The following is a 22,249-nucleotide window of genomic DNA, read 5'->3' as shown; positions in this document are numbered from 1 at the left end:
TTGAAAAAGAACGAATTTTCTCCTCAAAGGTAAACGACAACACACAATAAGGGACTGGAGGTCAGAGATAATGCACAATAACAGACTGTAACACCCTCCACCCCCCCTTCCCTCCCCACACTTGTTATTTACCGCAGAGGTTGATATGCACCCCCCCCCCCCCCAACCTAAAAACCAAATCACAGATTTCCATGCCTGAAACTCAATGTTCTCCAGTCAGCCTCCCTGTGAGCTTTCCTTATGCATAATAATATGACTCAGCGTGGCCTTAAAGTCTGCCTCGTTGTTCTGATAAGGACCTGGGGAGAAAAAACACAGACCTGGGGGGGGGGGGGGGCAGGGAGAAAGCAAGCAATGTCAAAAAGAGAAGAAAAGTTCCCGCTTTATGGCAGCGGAATCCTGTATGGCTGCCGTAGCAACAAATAACCACGGCAACAAGGAAGAGAGAACGGTGAGCCCAGGTGTAACTGGCTGAAGTGCAGCCTCTTCTGCACAGTGCAGTAGAGGGGGTTACTGGGGTAGGGTAAGTCAGGGGGTAGGGTTACTGGGGTAGGGTAAGTCAGGGGGTAGGGTAACTGGGGTAGGGTAAGTCAGGAGGTAGGGTTACTGGGGTAGGGTAAGTCAGGAGGTAGGGTAACTGCAGTAGAGGGGGTTACTGGGGTAGGGAAAGTCAGGGGGTAGGGTAACTGGGGTCGGGTAAGTCAGGGGGTAGGGTAACTGCAGTAGAGAGGGTTACTGGGGTAGGGTAAGTCAGGGGGTAGGGTAACTGGGGTAGGGTAAGTCAGGAGGTAGGGTTACTGGGGTAGGGTAAGTCAGGGGGTAGGGTAACTGCAGTAGAGAGGGTTACTGGGGTAGGGTAAGTCAGGGGGTAGGGTAACTGGGGTAGGGTAAGTCAGGAGGTAGGGTTACTGGGGTAGGGTAAGTCAGGGGGTAGGGTAACTGCAGTAGAGGGGGTTACTGGGGTAGGGTAAGTCAGGGGGTAGGGTTACTGGGGTAGGGAAAGTCAGGGGGTAGGGTTACTGCAGTAGAGGTGGGGTTACTGGGGTAGGGAAAGTCAGGGGGTAGGGTAACTGCAGTAGAGGGGGTAACTGGGGTAGGGTAAGTCAGGAGGTAGGGTAACTGCAGTCAGGGGTAGGGTAACTATAGTCAGGGGGTAGGGTAACTACAGTCAGGGGTAGGGTAACTGCAGTCAGGGGTAGGGTAAATGCACAGTTGGGGTAGGATAAGAGAGAGAGGGAGGGGGAGAGAGAAAAAGAGAATCTAAACTTAGGCACAATAATTCCCACTGCACAGAATGTGGACAGAAACACTAATTCTTACCCAATTAGGGGAAATGAGAAAATCCTGAAAGAAAAAAAGCAAAGAAGCATAACCACAACACATCTTAAACTTGCGCATCCACTCCTGCCAAGGCGATGTACCGTGCAGCATCTATCTTTGTCTAATTGCCTTTCCTCAATGAGGACTGCACGATGGAGCCAGCACTGTTAAAATAACCAGGCTGATGGAAAACCTGTCCACTAAATCATTCTGACACACAAAGGAAACACCACCACAGATGTTCTGTAAGTACACCAGTATTTCTTTTTTTAAATAGCTGTGCAAGTCAGGGCTGTATATAAATCAAATTCCCGCCCCCATTCTGGAATGCCGCATAGCGTGCGCAAACCACCCTGCCCGTTCGGGTAGCGCTGGGACATCCATGGACCTCCTCCGAAACACGCGCTGCCCAACCAGCCGCTTCTTTTCGCACCGCCAACCACTGCCAAGCCAACCACACAGAGCGGAGTCAGAGGAGGACCATACGCGGCTTCGACCTGCAGTCTTACGAGCGCCCTTATCGGTCAAACGGAGGTCGCTCAAGAGCCATGAAACGTGGAATTTTCTGGGCAACGACAGGCGCCAACTGGGCATTGCCCTGTGGAGCTAAAATGTGCCACACCGTGGTGGCTTACCCGAGTGAACCACCCAGCAGCCCTGCAAACCAGACGTTTGACTCCCGCGTTCCTTGGGTCCCGCATGCTGGCTTTTTTTCGAGGAGGTTTCCGGTCAGTATCGGGCTAGTTCTGTGGCTACAGATCTCATGGCCTCCAGCCTTCACGGAACATTCATGACGAAGGTTCGAAGGTGATTGACTCCACCGGCAAAATCAAGTCAGGACACACTGAGCTTTAGAACTGAACCTGAACACAAGAGCCCACCGTCTGGGTTAGCGCGGCATGAGTCCGCGGCTCAACCTTCCGGAATCTTCTGCGACATTCCGAAACCCCTTTTCGGTCGGCATGGAGACGGGATGGCCGATGAATGGCTGAGAGTAGGGGAGAGCCGCGGGAAACCCTTCTTTAGCCCCAACGGTGATGAAAAGAACCATAACGCCATTAACGGCATTACAATCGAGCGTGGCAGCCAATCACCGGACCCCCTGTCCTCCTGTGAATAGCCTGTAATCTTACAGCAGAATAGAGGAACATGGAGGAAAAAGAAAAAAAAAACTTTCAAATGCTAAGAATAATTCCTGCATTCCTTCCAGGACACAAAGAAAAGAACGATAAGCAAAAATGACTAAGATCTGGCCTTCAGCGTCAACCATAACCTCCAGCTTCCTATTCTATGATTGCTGTTTGATTAATGCAATTGATTGATTGGCCAGGGCCTCCCCCCTCACCTGCTGCCCCAGGTATAAATCAGTCACTTACAATGACTGTGAAATGTCAAGGCTTCCAGGATGCATGTAAAGGTGCATTGTTTTGGTTCCTATCCAAAACAATTGAACGAGCTGCTTCTAATCAACTCTCCTCTTTTCTCTCACTGAACAACCTCCTAGACCCCTACCAGTCTGGCTTCAGACCTGGCCACTCGACAGAGACCGCACTCCTCTCGGTCAGTGAGTCGCTTCACGCTGCACAAGCAGCCTCCCATTCATCTGTCCTGATCCTCCTAGACCTTTCTGCTGCCTTTGACACCGTCAACCATCCCATCCTCCTGTCCTCCCTGGCAGCTATGGGGATCTGTGGCACAGCACTAGACTGGATTGAGTCCTACCTCTCCGGTCGCTCCTTTCAAGTCACCTGGGCTGGTGCAGTATCAGCACCTCGCCCCCTTGCCACAGGAGTTCCCCAGGGCTCTGTCCTTGGTCCCCTCCTATTCTCCCTGTAAACCCAATCTCTTGGTCCTGTAATCTCTGCCCATGGTCTGTCTTATCATTGTTATGCCGATGACACCCAACTCTTTCTCTCCTTCCCGCCCTCTGACACTCAGGTCTCTGCTCGCATCTCTGCTTGCCTGAGGGACATCCAGAGCTGGATGCATAACCACCATCTTAAGCTGAACCCAGGTAAGACGGAGATGATCTTCATCCCTGCTCCATCCTCTAACCTTCTTGACTTTTGTATTTCCCTAGGGGACACTGAGGTGTCATCACCACCCACTGCCAAAAACTGAGTGGACTGTCCCTCTCCCAGAACATCACGGCGGTGAGTCGAAAGTGCAGGTTCTTCCTGTACAACATCCGGAGAATCCGTCCCTTCCTCACCACCTACGCAACCCAGCTCCTGGTTCAAGCGATGGTCCTGTCCCGCCTGGACTACTGCAACTCACTACTGGCTGGTCTGCCAGCATCCGCCATCAGACCCCTGCAGCTCATCCAGAATGCTGCAGCACGTCTGGTCTACAACCTCCCCAGACATTCCCATGTCACCCCCCTGCTCACTGACCTCCACTGGCTGCCTGTTATGGCTCGCATCAAATTTAAGACCTTGGTGCTTGCATACCAGGCAGCTAAGAGGTCAGCACCAGGGTACATCCAGAGGATCATCAGACCCTACACCCCAGCCAGACCTCTCCGTTCTGCCACCTCTGGACGCTTGGCACCTCCCCCTCTTCGCGTCTGTACTTCCCGCTCCCGTCTGCTGTCTGTCCTGGCCCCTCGCTGGTGGAATGACCTCCCCGTGGCGGTCAGAACAGCAGAGAATCTTACCACCTTCAAACGCAGACTGAAGACTCATCTCTTCAGGCTGCACCTCTCCCCACCCCTCCCTAGCCTATAGTTTAGCTCACTGTACCTAGTTAGGATAATATGATTATGTTAGTGTATCTGGCAGGATTGTTTTTGTCTGATTAGGTGTGATTAGATGTGATTCCAGTGCTAGTTTGTACTTGGTAGGATTCTTGCTTGCTGAACAGCTTACTCTACAGGGTTGGAGTCCTGTTCGATGTGGTCACTTCTGGCACTACGATCCTTACTTCACTCTAGTGTTTCTTTTGCACCTCTACATCGTGAACCAATGCACTTGTTGTACGTCGCTCTGGATAAGAGCGTCTGCTAAATGCCTGTAATGTAATGTAATGTAATGTAATGTGCTGATGTAGTTAAGTCTGTCCATGATCACCAGCACGCCATACAGACCACAGAATTAAAGACATCATCTCTGTCACAGGCGATGAGTCCTTAGCATTAGTGTTAGGGTTCGGCTGAAGGGTCAGGGGCACTGTCATCAGAGCAGTCTTGTCTCGTTCCCAACATCGTCATATGTTGACGTTTGGGCAGATGTCCTCAGCGTCAACTCCGGACACCCTAGGTACCCCCACTGACTTTAAGAGAAACCCTCTGCGTCTTCATGTTGAAATAAAACTTTGAGGTAAACTTTAATCAGACCTGTTTCCACTGGAGAGAAACCTGAGCAGATAAACTGTACCCCGCCCACCTCTCCCCATTCCACCCTGCTAGGTCCCGCCCCCTCTACTCCACGGGGGGGGGGGGGGGGGGGGGGGGGGGGGGGCAGACTCTTCTGAATCACTCCCCTGGGTCTTTTTTAACATCAAACATCTTTCTCTTCCCCCCGCCCCCTCCGTCCTATTTTTCCTTCCACACCTCCTCTTTGTATTTTGACATGCTTTGTATTTTTGACTCAGGGCTGAAGCAAATTAATGTTTATTTTTAACTGTATTTTTTAAACTGTAATGCGGGTGACACAAGGTTGTGGACTTTGAGCTTTTACCTTTCAAACCCAACCAGCAGATCGAGCCTCGGGGCTGAAGCAAACTTAAAGTCAATCAATGTTATTTAAAATTTATATATATATATATATATATATATATATATATATATATATATATATAATATATTTCAAAAATGAAAAGTTAAAAAATAGCATTAATTGACTTCTAATTTGCTTTGCCCCCAAGGCTCGATCTTCTGATGGAGGTTGGGTTTGAAAGGTAAAAGAGCTCAAAATCCACAACCTTGTGTCACCCGCAGTGCGCAACACACTTTTAAATCTCACAAGCTGTGCATGAAAACGGGGACAAGACAACCCACCCAATAGCGCTGCACTTGTCTCGAGCTGTGGCTTAGATCCAGATCCACAACCAGAAGGCTGCAGGTTTTAATCCCCTTAGGGACACAGCTGCTGTACCCTTTTTACATAAGCTGTATAATGGGCAGAATATTAAAAACAAACCTTGGGAACAATGCATTGCATTATTGGGTTATATTAGCTTGTAATTGCACTGGTATTCGCATGGCATTCCTCTGTTATTACAACGTTATATTATTATTACCATGTTCTTTCGCACTACAGGGTTTTCTTCATTACTCCAGAAGCATGCAAGATTTTATTCCAGGTCCCCCGCCCCCCATTTACCTCTGTGGGTTATGGTTAGGGTTAGGATAAGGAGTAGCCGGAGGACACCGTCCACGGCCACGGATTACACACAAACTCCACACAGAAAGGCCTCGATGGGGAGAACACACAAACTCCACACAGAAAAGCCCAGTCGAGGAGAACACACAAACTCCACACAGAAAGGCCTCGATGGGGAGAACACACAAACTCCACACAGAAAGGCCCAGTTGAGGAGAACACACAAACTCCACACAGAAAGGCCTCGATGGGGAGAACACACAAACTCCACATAAAAAGGTCTCGATGGGGAGAACACACAAACTCCACACAGAAAGGCCCAGTCGAGGAGAACACACAAACTCCACATAGAATAGCCTCGATGAGGAGAACACACAAACTCCACACAGAAAGGCCCAGTCAAGGAGAACACACAAACTCCACACAGAATGGCCTCGATGGGGAGAACACACAAACTCCACACAGAATGGCCTCGATGGGGAGAACACACAAACTCCACACAGAAAGGCCCAGTCGAGGAGAACACACAAGCTCCACACAGAAAGGCCCAGTCGAGGAGAACACACAAACTCCACACAGAATGGCCTCGATGGGGAGAACACACAAACTCCACACAGAAAGGCCTCGATGGGGAGAACACACAAACTCCACACAGAAAGGCCCAGTCGAGGAGAACACACAAACTCCACACAAAAAGGCCTCGATGGGGAGAACACACAAACTCCACACAGAAAGGCCTCGATGGGGAGAACACACAAACTCCACACAGAAAGGCCCAGTCGAGGAGAACACACAAACTCCACACAGAAAGGCACAGTCGCGGAGAACACACAAACTCCACACAAAAAGGCCTCGATGGGGAGAACACTCAAACTCCACACAGAAGGGGGGGGATTTGAACTGGGTCAGATGAGTTTGTCTGAAACGCAGCTAACTGATCTGAGATCAGTCCCCGGCTGGTCCGCCAGACGCCGGTTACCCAGGCGGCTCGATACCGCCTGACAGCCTGAACCGACGGGAACTGAAGAGGTGTAAAATAATGTCTGTTTCTGAGTGTGTGTGTGTACTTCAGTTTTTTTTAACCCCCAGTGAGGTGATGGAGGAAATCGAAAACAATCAGAGGCTCCAGAGGTCCTTCGGCCGGACTCCCGGGTCGGGGCAGGGCGGCGGGGGGGGGGGGGGGGGGGCGTGAGGTGCCCCTGTTTTTCATCATGGACGCACATTCGTCATGTTGGAACCCTGCCAGGGATGTGCAGCGGCAGGAGGAGCAGATCGATCCAGAGGCAGCAAATATTTTTGACAGATGGGGTTAGAATATGTACCGCTTTGGCTATCATCTGTCCCCTTCTTCTCCAAACGCACACACACAGAAGAAAAAAAAAAACACACACACACACACACACACACACACACACACAGACACACTCACACACACAGTGTGGAATGCAGTGGAAAACAGTGTCATATGCAATACCCAGAGGACAGCGAGAATCAGGAAGGCTGGTTGGACAAAGTACAGGGGATCACTCACAGAGAGGAGCCCAGTTTCTACTGCGTCACTCACAGAGAGCCCAGTTTCTACTGCATCACTCACAGAGAGGAGCCTAGTTTCTACTGCGTCACTCACAGAGAGCCCAGTTTCTACTGCATCACTCACAAAGAGGAGCCAAGTTCCACCTGGTCATTCACAGAGAGGAGCCTAGTTTCTACTGCATCACTCTCAGAGAGGAGCCCAGTTTCTACTGCGTCACTCACAGAGAGGAGCCCAGTTTCTACTGCGTCACTCACAGAGAGGAGCCCAGTTTCTACTGCGTCACTCACACAGAGGAGCCCAGTTTCTACTGTGTCACTCTCAGAGAGGGGCCCAGTTTCTACTGCGTCACTCACAGAGAGGAGCCTAGTTTCTATTCCATCACTCACAGAGAGGAGCCTAGTTTCTACTGCGTCACTCACACAGAGGAGCCCAGTTTCTACTGCGTCACTCACAGAGAGGAGCCCAGTTTCTATTCCATCACTCACAGAGAGGAGCCCAGTTTCTATTCCATCACTCACAGAGAGGAGCCCAGTTTCTACTGTGTCACTCACAGAGAGGAGTGGAGCTGCTTCTGCTGCTGCTACTGCTACAACTAGACCTACTGCTTCTGCTGCTACTGCTACAACTAGACCTACTACTGCTTCTGCTGCTACTACTGCTGCTATTGCTACTACTGCTACTGCTGCTTCTGCTGCTGCTACTGCTACAACTAGACCTACTACTGCTTCTGCTGCTACTGCTACAACTAGACCTACTACTGCTTCTGCTGCTACTGCTGCTGCTATTGCTACTACTGCTACTGCTGCTTCTGCTGCTGCTACTGCTACAACTAGACCTACTACTGCTTCTGCTGCTACTGCTACAACTAGACCTACTACTGCTTCTGCTGCTACTGCTGCTGCTATTGCTACTACTGCTACTGCTGCTTCTGCTGCTACTGCTGCTGCTGCTTCTGCTGCTACTGCTACTGCTGCTTCTGCTGCTACTGCTGCTGCTATTGCTACTACTGCTACTGCTGCTTCTGCTGCTACTGCTGCTGCTGCTTCTGCTGCTACTGCTACTACTGCTTCTGCTGCTACTGCTACTACTGCTACTACTGCTTCTGCTGCTACTTCTACTGCTGCTTATGATGCTGCTACTACGACTGCTGCTACTACTGCTGCTGCTGCTGCTGCTGCTGCTGCTACAGGCAGGAAATACTTGCTACGATGTCTCATCCTCTCCAGCAGGTAAAACACACAAGGGCCAGGTGGTCCTACGTCACATTTAGGCTGCACACACCCGCACCCCTCTCCCGCGTTCTCACCCCATGAAACATCCAGAAAGTTCCGCCACCCTCCGTCTAGGTCACACTTTTAGAGGAGCAAACAACTCACAGGTCACGCCGTGGGTACCTTCAAGGAGACGGTGACAAATGTGGTCCTCTCGCCAACTCCAAATGTTCCCCCGATTTTTTTTGTTTTGTTTGTTTTTTGGCAGACAAGAGTCCTGAACGGAATTCAGATCCGCTGCTGGCGTTTCTTTCCCCAAGCTCACCGTCTGAATCAGAGCCTCCCAGACCGTCCCACGCCTCCTGCCCGGACACGATGGGCAAAGGAACCTCAGGGATGCGGACCTTCAAATTTCCATTTTAAAAAGTGCACTTGTCATTTTCAAAGTTATAAATGCTTAAGGGCTGTGAACTACCTCCGTTCCAATGCAATTCCAATTTGTTGTTCTTGGGTTCCAGAACCCTAAATCCCGCTTTGTGACATCATCGTTCATCAGGAACAGGCAGTTCAATTTTGCTGGTTTTTTAATAGGGTTTTCGGAGGTATTTCAGAGGTGACTTACACAGGACAGCTCAGTTAACCTGGACTACAACCACAGTCTGAACCACAACTGCAACCTGAACCCCAGCTACAACCTGAAGCACAAATACAGGCTGAACCACAAATACAGGCTGAACCACAACTACAACCTGAAGCACAACTACAGCCTGAACCCCAACTACAACCTGAAGCACAACTACAGCCTGAACCACAACTACAACCTGAACCACAACTACAAACTGAAGCACAACTACAAACTGAAGCACAACTACAACCTGAAGTGCAACAACAGCCTGAACCACAACTACAGGCTGAACCACAACCACAACATGAACCACAACCACAGTCTAAACCACAACTACAACATGAACCAGAACTACAACCTGAAGTGCAACTACAGCCTGAACCACAACCACAACATGAACCACAACCACAGTCTGAACCACAACTACAGGCTCAACCACAACATGAACCAGAACTACAATCTGAAGTGTAACTACAGCCTGAACCACAACTACAACATGAACCACAACTACAACCTTAAGTGCAACTACAGCCTGAACCACAACCACAGTCTGAACCAGAACTACAGGCTCAACCACAACATGAACCAGAACTACAACATGAAGTGTAACTACAGCCTGAACCACAACTACAGTCTGAACCACAACTACAACATGAACCACAACTACAACATGAACCAGAACTACAACCTGAAGCACAACTACAACCAGATGTTTCCTCTCACACTGGGAGCTGTGCTTTCCCTCAATGAAAGACCAGAGCAAATACACATCACACACAGATCTCACACAGTGTGTGTTTATGCTGCAGATGTAGGCATTACCATTCGCAAGTATTGAAAATTATTTTAATCAATTATACATGTAGGCGCATGTATTCAGTCAAATGCACATGCAGATACATACACATGCACACACACACATTAACATTGTGACTCAATGAGAATGTCAACCTTATGAATCACAGTAGCTTTTAAATGTTACATCAAAAGCATTACCCTTTCTACAGTGAGTGCTAAAATCAATGCTTATCTTTTTACTACAGTAATTATGGCATCATACCATGCTATCCACATAAATATCATAAATATTCTACATTATAGTACAATCATTTTGATTGTACTACAGATGCTGTTATCCACAGGGACACACCATATCATCAACAATGCACAGCAACACATAGCAAGTTGTGGAAAGTTTATGCAAATCTCAGAATCTGGAATTCCTTAACTGGCGGTGTTTTGTTTTATGTCCGAGCCTGACTATAGCCCGAATTGCCCTCTGGTGGGGGTAATAAAGATTTTACGAAGCATTCTAAGTTAAAGTTTAATAATTATGTATGTGGCAGCCAGCCAGAGATGAAAATATCAGCCATCCACCCCTGTCTCCAGGCTCTCACCTTCCCGATTCGAGTTAATAGAAAACATGACAGACATTTTGTATCTGCACCCCATACCCACCCTCCCAGAGCCCTGAGAGGGAAGGGGATACTGCTACAGCCCTGCTATACTGTCTTACAGACAGTGGGAAGGGGATCCTGCTACAGCCCTGCTATACTGTCTTACAGACAGTGGGAAGGGGATCCTGCTGCAGCCCTGCTATACTGCTTTACACAGACAGTGGGAAGGGGATTCTGCTGCAGCCCTGCTATACTGCTTTACACAGACAGTGGGAAGGGGATCCCGCTACAGCCCTGCTATACTGCTTTACACAGACAGTGGGAAGGGGATTCTGCTGCAGCCCTGCTATACTGCCTCACACAGACAGTGGGAAGGGGATTCTGCTGCAGCCCTGCTATACTGCTTTACACAGACAGTGGGAAGGGGATCCTGCTACAGCCCTGCTATACTGCTTTACACAGACAGTGGGAAGGGGATCCTGCTGCAGTCCTGCTACACTGCCTCACACAGACAGTGGGAAGGGGATACTGCTACAGCCCGGCTATACTGCTTTACACAGACAGTGGGAAGGGGATTCTGCTACAGCCCTGCTATACTGCTTTACACAGACAGTGGGAAGGGGATACTGCAACAGCCCTGCTATACTGCCTCACACAGACAGTGGGAAGGGGATACTGCTACAGTCCTGCTATACTGTCTTACACAGACAGTGGGAAGGGGATACTGCTACAGCCCTGCTATACTGCCTCACACAGACAGTGGGAAGGGGATACTGCTACAGTCCTGCTATACTGTCTTACACAGACAGTGGGAAGGGGATACTGCTGCAGCCCTGCTATACTGCCTCACACAGACAGTGGGAAGGGGATTCTGCTGCAGCCCTGCTATACTGCCTCACACACACAGTAGGATGTTACAGGAATACAGGACAAGGTCTTAAATACCAGAAGTCAGAGTGTGTGAGAGAAGGACATAAATACAGCAGCCATTAAAAGACACCTTCACTGACTTTCAGAAAAGTGCTCAACACAGTGTTACCCAGACAGGAACATATTCCCAGTGGCACAGCTGCCCAAATTCGCCCCCATAAACAAGCTTCATGCAAAGGTCACTGGTAGACTGGACGGGTGAGACGAGTGGAAAACATGGCTTATTTTTCCAGACGTTCCAAATCTTGTCTGGCGTTATTGTGATAAAAACACTTGTTTCCTGATAGAATAAAGCTCTTTGATAATGTGAAGTGTGACTTTTGAACATCTCCAATCTGTCATTTAAAATCTTATGTAACTAATGGCAAAGAAATGGACTGGCATTGTGTCTGTTGAAACAAGAGACCTCCAGTCCCATACAGCCTAGTGCACATTGCCTGGGGCCAAAACACGCAGGAGAAAAACAGAGAAGAGGGAGAGAGAGAAAGAAGGAGAAGATTCCCCAACAGCTGTGATTAAACAATCTGTTCAGAAAGCTGAATCAGAAATAAATGAAAGGAAGAGAGAGAGAGAGAGAGTGGGGGGGGGGGGGGGGGGGGGGGGCAAGAGGCCAGACAAGAGCTGAAATCACAAGTAAGGTGTCGGAAGCAGGAAGCTGAGCCAAAGCTACGCCATTACTTTCATCTTTCCGTCGGCACAAACTCCATTTTCATGAACTCCCATTTACTCAACAGCAGGGAGGGCTATCACAGTGACATCACAGCCAATAAGTTCTGCTTGTTGTTGTTTTTATTTATTTATTTATTTATTTTTAGGAGAGAGACCAACCAGGCAAAACTCAAGGACACCCAAAATGAAAGGTCAGCTCCCAAACTCCTATAAAAGCTCACAGAAATGGCGGACGTGCCGGGAAGGAGTACCGGTTTTACCGAAACCTCCGGGAAAGACCGCCCGCCTTGCTGAGGGACCTGTCACGACTGAGCCCCTCCGTCACACCGAAATCTCCCAAAGGAGACTGACTGACTGGGCGGCAGTGTAGTGTAATGGACAGGAAACCGGGCTTGAAACCCAGGTTGCAGGTTCGATTGGCCCCTGTTGCCCTTGTGCCCTTGAGCAAGGTACTCACTCTGAACTGCTTCATTACATATCCATTTTATGTAAAAAATAATAAAGAAGTGTAAGTCGCTCTGGTCTGCAAACTGCCTGCAGTGTAATTTGTAATTTGGCAGTTTGTACAGCCCCCCCCCCCCCACCCCCACAGGTCACCTGACTTTCTCCACGCCAAAAGGGAGAAACCGCAGCCTGGCATCCTCTCCCCGTGGGGCGAGTGTAGAGCTCATCATTCTGCCATGAAGGGGCTGAATTGGGTTTCCTCTAAATTTTCGTATGGGCCTCTCCCGGCTGGGCCGCTGTCTCGTCCCCCCCCCCACCACCCCCCCCCGCTGCCACCCCCTTATCCCACCCCCACCCACCACCATAATTGAGCTTTGATTAAACAGTTAGCCGAGCGGGGATCTGAGTTTAATGGTGGAATTTAACTCCTCTTCCCGGCTCGTCTGTGGGTAGTGTTTCTCTCGCAGTGAGATAATACACAACTTCATTTTAATTAAATTACACCGAGCTTCCAGTGCATCTAATGAGGGCAGATGACTAAAAATAAGCATGAAAATTAATACCTTTTACTTTCCTCTTCTCTCTCTTACACACACACGCACGAGTGCACATGAGAACATAAGCACACACACACACACACACACCACCTACTGCACAAGGAATTACTAGCAGAAGGCTTTAGAGCGATGTTGAACCCAGATCACAATAATGGCGAATCATTATAGAATAGTGTGCCATTCCTTTACTACAGCCTGTGTCATTTCTCTTCGTCTATTTATCTGTTCATTTATCTTCTTCCTCACAAGCATAGTCAAGAAATGAGATGTGAGATCAATGGTCAATCTCCAGAATAAATGAAAAATGTTAAAAAGTAGGCCTCGCGTTTATTTGTAATTCAAAGTTTTCAAAGGCCAGGCCTGTATTCTATTTTAAAATATAAACAATGATTAAGTTGTTTTTCTTTTCTCAATAAAGCCAAGAATAAATTACATTCTGCTTCGCCCTAGCAGGTCAATCACGGCACTTGAAAGAAGAATATTAAATGCAAGTGTTCGTGTTTTTCTTGCTGTAAAGGTTCTAATGTTGTTACTGAGAGGAAACCATTTTAACAAATAATTGCAAGAGCTGCGTAAGTTGCCCTGAGTAAGATCATCTGCTAAATGGCCATAATAAATGAATAAATGAATGAATGAATTAATATATATATGAAAGCATGTATGCATGACTTCTAAACCTGTACCAGGAATTTTCACGTGCGGGTTGTGCTAATATGAAGCCATCTGGAGGCACAGCCCTGTACTCCAAGGAGGCAGACCATCGGTGGTCCCTGGAGCTCATCTGACCGCTATTGACCCCTGAGACCTCCGGCGCTGGGAGGTGAAAGGGACCCTGGTCCAAGAACACTGCCCTTTACACGAACAGACCTTTAACCTGTGAGACCTGCTGGTCCGGGGGCCAGGGCCAGAGCACCATCCCAGGCAGCAAACCACCCGTGGGCCCCAGGTGAACGGTCAGCGGAACACAGTGAACACGGAACCGCGCGCTGAGGACCGGGAGGGCCCAAAGAGACGGTCCCACACCGTCCCTGCTCCCGCGCCGCAGTCTCCGCCAGGACGCCGCGTTCCGCGTCGAGCGCAGGGCCAATCCGCACACCCGACCAGGTTCTGGTGCAGGCGCGAATGGACAAAATGAGATAAAAGTTTAAAAAAAAAAAAATTTTATTAAAAAAAAAAGAGGGAACTTTTTGTTGAACACAGGGTGTTATATTGAGCAGTGTTCCACAGAGTTCCATCTTTTTTACGTTGATGTTCCTCAGGAAACAAAAAAGGGGAACCACACCCTCCCGTGCTTACGTGTCTCCTCCCCCCCACCCTAAAAAAAAAAACATTCTGAGATACCACAACCGTTGCTACATCTGCTCTGTGTAACCACAACCACACTCTCAGAATCCCAGTGTGTGTAAACAGCCTAGTGCCCACACATGCACACACATGTACACACGCACACATACACACTCTCTCTCTCTCTCTCTGGCATCAGCATGACGCAGGAGCTTGCAGAGTAGCACACACACATGCGCGTGCACACACACTCACACATACACACATGCGCACACACACGCACACACACACACACTCATACTCTCTATCTCTGGCATCAGCAGGAGCTTGCAGAGTAGCACACACATACACACACATATGCTTGCACATATGCTTGCAGATACACACACACATACATACACACACACACACTTACAAACTTGCAGACACACCCATGCATGCAAACAGAAATGCACATACATTTGTAGGAACCACACGTACACACACAGACACGCGGCCCAAGAAATGAACACGCACACTTGTAAGAACACACAGACACACACAAATACACACACACACACACACACACACACACATAAAGACACACAAATACACACACACACACACACACACACACACATAAAGACACACAAATACACACACACACACAGACACACACAGGATAGCAAACACACTTATCTCTCAGGTGCAGTACTGAGACTCTAAATGAACTGCCATCACACCGCAGAGAGATAAAGTCTGGTGCCGATGCTCAGAACTCCTCTCCAGTCCGGGGGCCTCCACAGCCAACAGAATAAACGAGTCACTTAAAAACTGCGTCTCTTTGCCAAACTACAATATTACAATGCTGTGACAGTTGAGCGATGCCTCTGTCGCAGATACGCTGCTCCCAGGCCATTTTTCAGCCATTGCCCAAACACACACACAACACCACAGGCAGCTTCACTGCAACATGTTCACAAACGCATGAGATCGTGGAAAAGAAACTGCTAACAGTTATGACTCTAAAAGACTGGTTCTTACACTTTTCAATACCGAGATTCAAATTTGAAATACTTTCTAACGTCGGGACCCAGACGTGAAACTTACAGTATCACCTTTCCGAGGGGACTACAGAATCATCCTTTTGATTGGTTCAAACAACTTTAATGACTGACAGCTCACAGTAACTCCACCCATTATGAAGAACTGATGTAGAGTCAATCTGTAATAATACTGTAATACTCACTGTAATAATATCACATCACATTATCACCATCGGTGTAAAAAAAAAAACTTCACATGCTATTAATAATGCTAGCACCACTTCTGTGTTATTCATAACGATGATACAACCGTAGACATCTTCTCAAATTCCCACCGTTATGCAATTCAGCCATTTAACGCCATCTCTCCATTTCCCAGCATCCTTTCAGATACTAGTCACCATGACAACTCATGGAGCGCTCAGTGCGCTCAACTCTCTAAATCAAGACGTATGTGAGCAGACAAAGTATAACTCTCAATTACACCACAGACTGGAGAAAAAAAAAACCCAAAAAAAACAAACTCCATCATTTTTGGAAAAACAAATCTGTGTCTTTCAAGCTTTATGCAGTGGACTGAATGGCCTGTTCTCCCCATTATGTGTTCTTATGTTCTAGATGGGCTGAATGACCTGTTCTCCTCATTATGTGTTCTTATGTTCTTATGTTCTGGATGGGCTGAATGGCCTGTTCTCCTCATTATGTGTTCTTATGTTCTTATGTTCTGGATGGGCTGAATGGCCTGTTCTCCTCATTATGTATTCTTATGTTCTTATGTTCTAGATGTGCTGAATGGCCTGTTCTCCTCGTTATGTGTTCTTGTGTTCTAATGTTCTGGATGCACGCTCCTCATTTCTCAGTTGTCACCAGACAGACAGGCGGCAAGCGGTAGACTAGTAGGAGAAAGACAGAAGGGGGGAAGGACGAAGTGAGAGTGAGTGAGTGAGTGAGTGAGCGAGGAGGACGGGAGGAGAAGCGAGAGAGTGATTCCCCTGCGTTAGCGTGATGCTAACAGCTCGCGCGGTGACGCTCGATGCGAGAGTGCGGAAGAGGGCCAGCCATCAATCAGACCACAGTGGCGCACACTCTCCTCATATTCAATTTGGCTCCACTGACGGGATCACAAATCAAAAGGGCAAGAGTACCCACGTCCCCCCTGGGGGAGTGTGTGTGTGGGGGGGGGGGGGGGGGGGGGGGGCAAACCAAACACCACCCCCCCCCCAACCTCTCCTGCCACTGAGACCACAGTCAGCTCCGGCTGTGATTTAGACCATCTCTGAGATTACAGGTGGTGATTCTCTGTGAAAACGAACGCCTCCCACCTACCTGGATGTTGTCGAACGATGTTTTATTGGTCACGTCGTACAGCAGGAGCAGGGCTGGGAAAAGAGACAGAAAGAGAGATAACATAACAGAAAGAGAGAGGGAGAGAGATTGAGCGGGACAGAGAGAAATAACAGCTCTTATCAGAAAATAAATAAAAGGCTTGTATTCCACAGATATCATTGATCATCCTAAAAAAAAAACATGCAGTCAAATATTCCTACAGAGCAAGACCAAAGATGATTTAAACATTTTTTTTCTGCACTTCAAGACTGCAAGAAGAAGAAATAATTTGTAGCTGTAAAAATTTTGTTGTGGCTCTAAGTGTGGAGTCTCTGTGGCTTTAACTGTGAGTGGGCGGAGTCTCTGTGGCTTTAACTGTGAGTGGGCGGAGTCTCTGTGGCTTTAACTGTGAGTGGGCGGGGTCTCTGTGGCTTTAACTGTGAGTGGGCGGAGTGTCTGTGGCTTTCACTGTGAGTGGGTGGGGTCTCTGTGGCTGTTACTGAGAGAGGGCGGAGTCTCAGTGGCTGTTACTGAGAGAGGGCAGGGTTTCTGTTGCTGTAGCTGTGAGTGGGTGGAGTCCTTCTGGTGCCCCGGTGGGTAGGGCAGCGATTAACACCCAAGTTGTATCTCATCACTGTTCCACACACAGCTACAGCTGCACACACTCCTCCAGCCTACTCACCCGCACGTCAGCGACCATTTTACATTCTACACACCATGTACAATGACAGGAAGGAGAGAGGAAGAGAGAGAGGGAGGGAGAGGGATAGATAGAGAGAGAGAGAGAGAGAGAGAGAGGGAGAGATTGAAGGAGGGTATCGCAACGTGCTCCTGCACTTACGAATGAAACTATCAGCCTGGTTTCAAAAGCAGGTCAACACCCACTCCCTCCAACCTCCCAGCCCCCACCCCCAAAACTCTCCCAGCCCCCACCCCCACACCCTCCCAGCCCCCACCCCCAAACTCTCCCAGCCCCCACCCCCACACCCTCCCAGCCCCCACCCCCAAACTCTCCTAGCCCCCACCCCCACACCCTCCCAGCCCCCACCCCCAAACTCTCCTAGCCCCCACCCCCACACCCTCCCAGCCCCCACCCCCAAACTCTCCCAGCCCCCACCCCACACCCTCCCAGCCCCCACCCCCAAACTCTCCTAGCCCCCACCACCACACCCTCCCAGCCCCCACCCCCAAACTCTCCTAGCCCCCACCCCCAAAACTCTCCTAGCCTCCACCCCCAAAACTCTCCCAGCCCCCACCCCCAAAACTCTCCCAGCCCCCACCCCCAAACTCTCCTAGCCCCCACCCCCAAACTCTCCTAGCCCCCACCCCCAAACTCTCCCAGCCCCCACCCCCAAAACTCTCCCAGCCCCCACCCCCAAAACTCTCCCAGCCCCCACCCCCAAAACTCTCCCAGCCCCCACCCCCAAACTCTCCCAGCCCCCACCCCCAAAACTCTCCCAGCCCCCACCCCCAAACTCTCCCAGCCCCCACCCCCAAAACTCTCCCAGCCACCCACCCCCAAACTCTCCTAGCCCCCACCCCCAAAACTCTCCCAGCCCCCACCCCCAAACTCTCCTAGCCCCCACCCCCAAAACTCTCCTAGCCCCCACCCCCAAACTCTCCTAGCCCCCACCCCCAAACTCTCCTAGCCCCCACCCCAAAACTCTCCTAACCCCCACCCCCAAACTCTCCCAGCCCCCACCCCCAAACTCTCCTAGCCCCCACCCCCAAAACTCTCCTAGCCCCACCCCCAAACTCTCCCAGCCCCCACCCCCAAAACTCTCCCAGCCCCCACCCCCAAAACTCTCCCAGCCCCCACCCCCAAAACTCTCCCAGCCCCCACCCCCAAACTCTCCCAGCCCCCCCCCCCAAAACTCTCCCAGCCACCCACCCCCAAACTCTCCCAGCCCCCACCCCCACACTCTCCCGCCCCCAACTCACAACCCCAGTTATATACGGAAGCAAGGTCCTTATTTAGCTTCACGGGGTAGTTCCTGGAGGGGGTCATAACTGGTGATCAGGCCTGAGACGAAGGCCGTCAGTTCCGGCATGTTCTCTGCAGCACTATAATAAGCACACATCTGTTCTGCCACCGCGCTCTGCAGCAAATATATATGTACATGTACGTGTACAAAATTAAACATTTTTTTTTCTTTTAACGCTCTAAGTCAAGATCACTCGCAGCTCTCTTCCTGGAGGGCTGCTGTGCGTAATTCTGTCTTCTGTCTTCATTTCCAAAAGAGCTGAATCACAGCAACGCCGGCTCGGTCCCGCATTAAGAGTGATAATGTTTTCTGGAAGCCGTAATGAAATCCCAAAAGAGATTGGCTCAGTTTGCACATCCCCGCTGTAACTATATTGTGCCCCCGCTGAACGGAATATCGTAGTGCTGCCTCCGGTGGCGGCTGGCAGAAGTGCACAGTTCTGGCAGATCAGTCCTCAGGACTCAAGAGAAGGACCACAGAAGAGCATTTGCATCGGAGATCCCGGCTTAAGAAACGCAGTGTACACACACACGCACGCACGCACATATACACACACACACACACACACACACACACACACACACACACACACACACACACACACACACACAAGCGCGCAAACAGAAGTGTGATCGCACACTGCTTTAGCCGTACTGGGGGGATCAGTCTCACACCCAGCAGGAGAAGACAAGCTCAGGGTTTACATTAGCACGTTAGCGCTCCACACTTGTGCATTAGCACGTTAGCACGTAAGTGCTCCGCACCTATGCATTAGCACGTTAGCAGCACCAAAGCCATTTGAAACCCCAAACCATTCATTGGACACTTAGACACACAAACACACACAAAGAAATTAAATGGGATTTACATGGGATGTATATAGAAACAATCAATTTACAAACAAGCATAATGCATGTAAGTGCACACGTGCAGGTGCACATGGACACACACATGCAAACACACAAGGTATCCATACACACAGACATAAAGCATGAAAATGCGCACACACACACACACACGCACGCACGCACACACACACTTAAGAGATGTTTCAGGGCTCGGTGTGGACAGGCCTTTAATAGGCAGATCGTTAATCACCACGGTTACGGGAACGCACATAAACATCACTCAAAGGCTAATTACCCTCTCTGATGGCAACCATTCATCACAGCCCATTCATTCAGCCGTCAATCATGGCAGCAATGAGTGACGGATCAGGAGGAAGAACGAAGAAGAAATTACAGAGGAAAAAGACACAGAAGAGGGGAAAAGATGTGAAGGAAAAGTGCAGGACTGACAGACATTTGTCTGGGTGGGGACTCAGAAAGGCAATTCATCCAGCCTTTCATTAGAAACATCATAAATAAAAAGTTACATTTTCTGTGTGCATATGCAAACAAAAAACAATTATCTACCCCTTCACTAATGGCTCTCATAAGTTATCAGAGCTAATCACATTAGCAAACATCATAGCTTACGTGCAATTCCTTAAAAAGAAAATTAGAAGTTTTGCTGATTGTTTTGCTGATTGTTGATGAGTTAGTACTTTGCTGATTGCGGATGGGGTTTTCTGAAAAATGTGAAAAACTACCCAACATAACATCGCATCGTCACTCCAGAGAATTTGTCTAGGTGAAAGTGTGGAGGCCCAACTACAGAGAGAAAGAACAAAGAACTTGGGAGAACAAAAGGAACAAAAAAAAAAGACTAAAAAACAAAGACCCGGCAGCGAAAGAATGAAAGAGAGACGGGGAGAGAGAGAGAGAGAGAGAGAGAGAGAGAGAGAGAGAGAGAGAGAGAGAGAGAGAGATAAAACATGTTTATTGATACAGAGACAGAAAGAGAAAGAAAGTGAGAGAAATAAAGAAAGCGACATGGGGAATGTCTTTAGCAGGCTGACAGGTAATTAGGCCTCTGCCAGGCCACGTGGGGTTGTGTTCTGCCCACAGACCGACAGCGCCGGCGACATTTCCAACCGCTGGAAGCAGGCCAAGAATCAAAAGGGCCCGAACCGCCAAGCTGCCAAACCGCTGTGGCTTAGAACGCGGGTCGTGGACAATTCGGCCATCAGCCTCCCCGACACCCTCTGGGACGGCGTCGTCCCTTTTCCGGCTGATATTTCCCCCGTTTGATTTCTCAGAGGACTGCGGGATTATCCGGGCCCTATTGTCATTAAGACAAAAAAAAAAAAAAAAACGTTTACGCTCTGTGAGGTGTGAGATCGCAAACGTGTGAGTAGAATGTTCGAAACCGAACATTCTGATGCTGATGTCACAATCACTTCTGGTAACGGAGTTCTAGAACACTGACTGAAAAATTTAGAAAAAATAAAAAAGTAATTCCAAAAAAAAAACATTTCCGGAAGAACCTGCTCTTCAAAGGGTTAACACTCACAGCGGTCACTGAAGCCTAGCTGGGCCTGATTAATAGCATGGATGCATACTTCCTGTTCCTGAGGTATGGTTTGGGCTTTTAATGTGTCATCGCTAAGGCCTGCTCTGCAGAGAGAGAGAAGGTCAGAATGCCCGTTAAAAATGGAAAGAGATGAAGCTGCCTCCTCCCGCTTTTTAATCACTGTCCAGTTTATTGGAAGCTCAGTGCATTTTTAATGTCATATTTACCCATTTGTATGATCGTTGGACCAAGAAGAATCAATAGTGCGCTTTATTAAAGCGGTATAACACAGCTATTAATGCTTTATTAAGTCTGTATGCATTCTGAAAAAGTGCTTCCTCTTTCATGATCATTTCTATTCAGAGGGCCCTCGATAAACCAGAACGCACATGAACGCACCCACACCCCCTAAACCCCCCCCACCCCCACCCCATGCGACGATCCCGGGGCTGCCTTGCTGAACCCTAACTCCATCTCATATTCAACAGCACTCTTTAAAAAGCTGGCACGTGCACACCCCATTCAATAACACTCTCCCTCAGCAGGCAACAGCTTCATTTCACATGCAGCAGCGTTCCTAGAGAAGATAGCGGCGGAGACTGCAAACCCATCGTTTCATATCTACACCACATTTCATCAACAAAAAAAAAAAAGTATAATAATAACACAAAAAAAGCCCCTGACCCTTCCCTCTGTCTAATCTGCAGAGCACACGCATCTCTGTGAAGCCACGCGTTCGACTGAAGCCTTTGTGCTTCGCAAGCGCTGGCGGTGGTTACGCAACTGTGTAAAATGGCTCCTTCTGTGAGTGCGTTTGGCTAAAAGCGTCTGATAAGCGCCCAAATTGGACGCTGTAGGAAATTAATTAAAAAAAGAAGCGGTAACAGACACTCTTGGTGCAAACCATAAAGGAAATTCAATCAGGAGCAGGCTGCTGAGAGTCACTTAGAATGACAGAGGGGTCCCCTAATGGCACTATTACACCAGCATAAGCAAACGAGACACCGAGCGGCATCACTCTCGCTAATATAACTCAGGAGGGTAAGAACACCTGCTACACAAATCTAAGGTAATATAATGCATGGGGGGGGGGGGGGATCATACAAATTTTTTGCTCTTGTGAATGTGGGGGGGGGGGGAACCACAGAAGGAAAGATAATCGTCAAGCACTAAAGAGGACGAAGGGGAGATTTCTGCGAAAGAGAAGCACGGCAGCCGACCGAAGA

General features: G+C 49.0%; 1 protein-coding gene across 1 annotated transcript in view; it reads right to left on the bottom strand.

Annotated features, from left to right (window-relative positions):
- The window catches only part of LOC118221702 (ras-related protein Rab-26), a 73,863-nt gene that overhangs the window by 10,386 nt on the left and 41,228 nt on the right, over window positions 1–22,249 (bottom strand). Inside the window, exon 5 of the mRNA XM_035407005.1 lies at window positions 16,645–16,697. Coding sequence (XP_035262896.1) covers window positions 16,645–16,697 — 53 coding nt within the window. The remainder of the gene's footprint in view (window positions 1–16,644; window positions 16,698–22,249) is intronic.

Source organism: Anguilla anguilla, chromosome 2 (assembly GCF_013347855.1).
Source record: "Anguilla anguilla isolate fAngAng1 chromosome 2, fAngAng1.pri, whole genome shotgun sequence".
Taxonomy (NCBI): Eukaryota; Metazoa; Chordata; class Actinopteri; order Anguilliformes; family Anguillidae; genus Anguilla; species Anguilla anguilla.
This window is presented reverse-complemented; position numbering and strand designations above follow the sequence as displayed.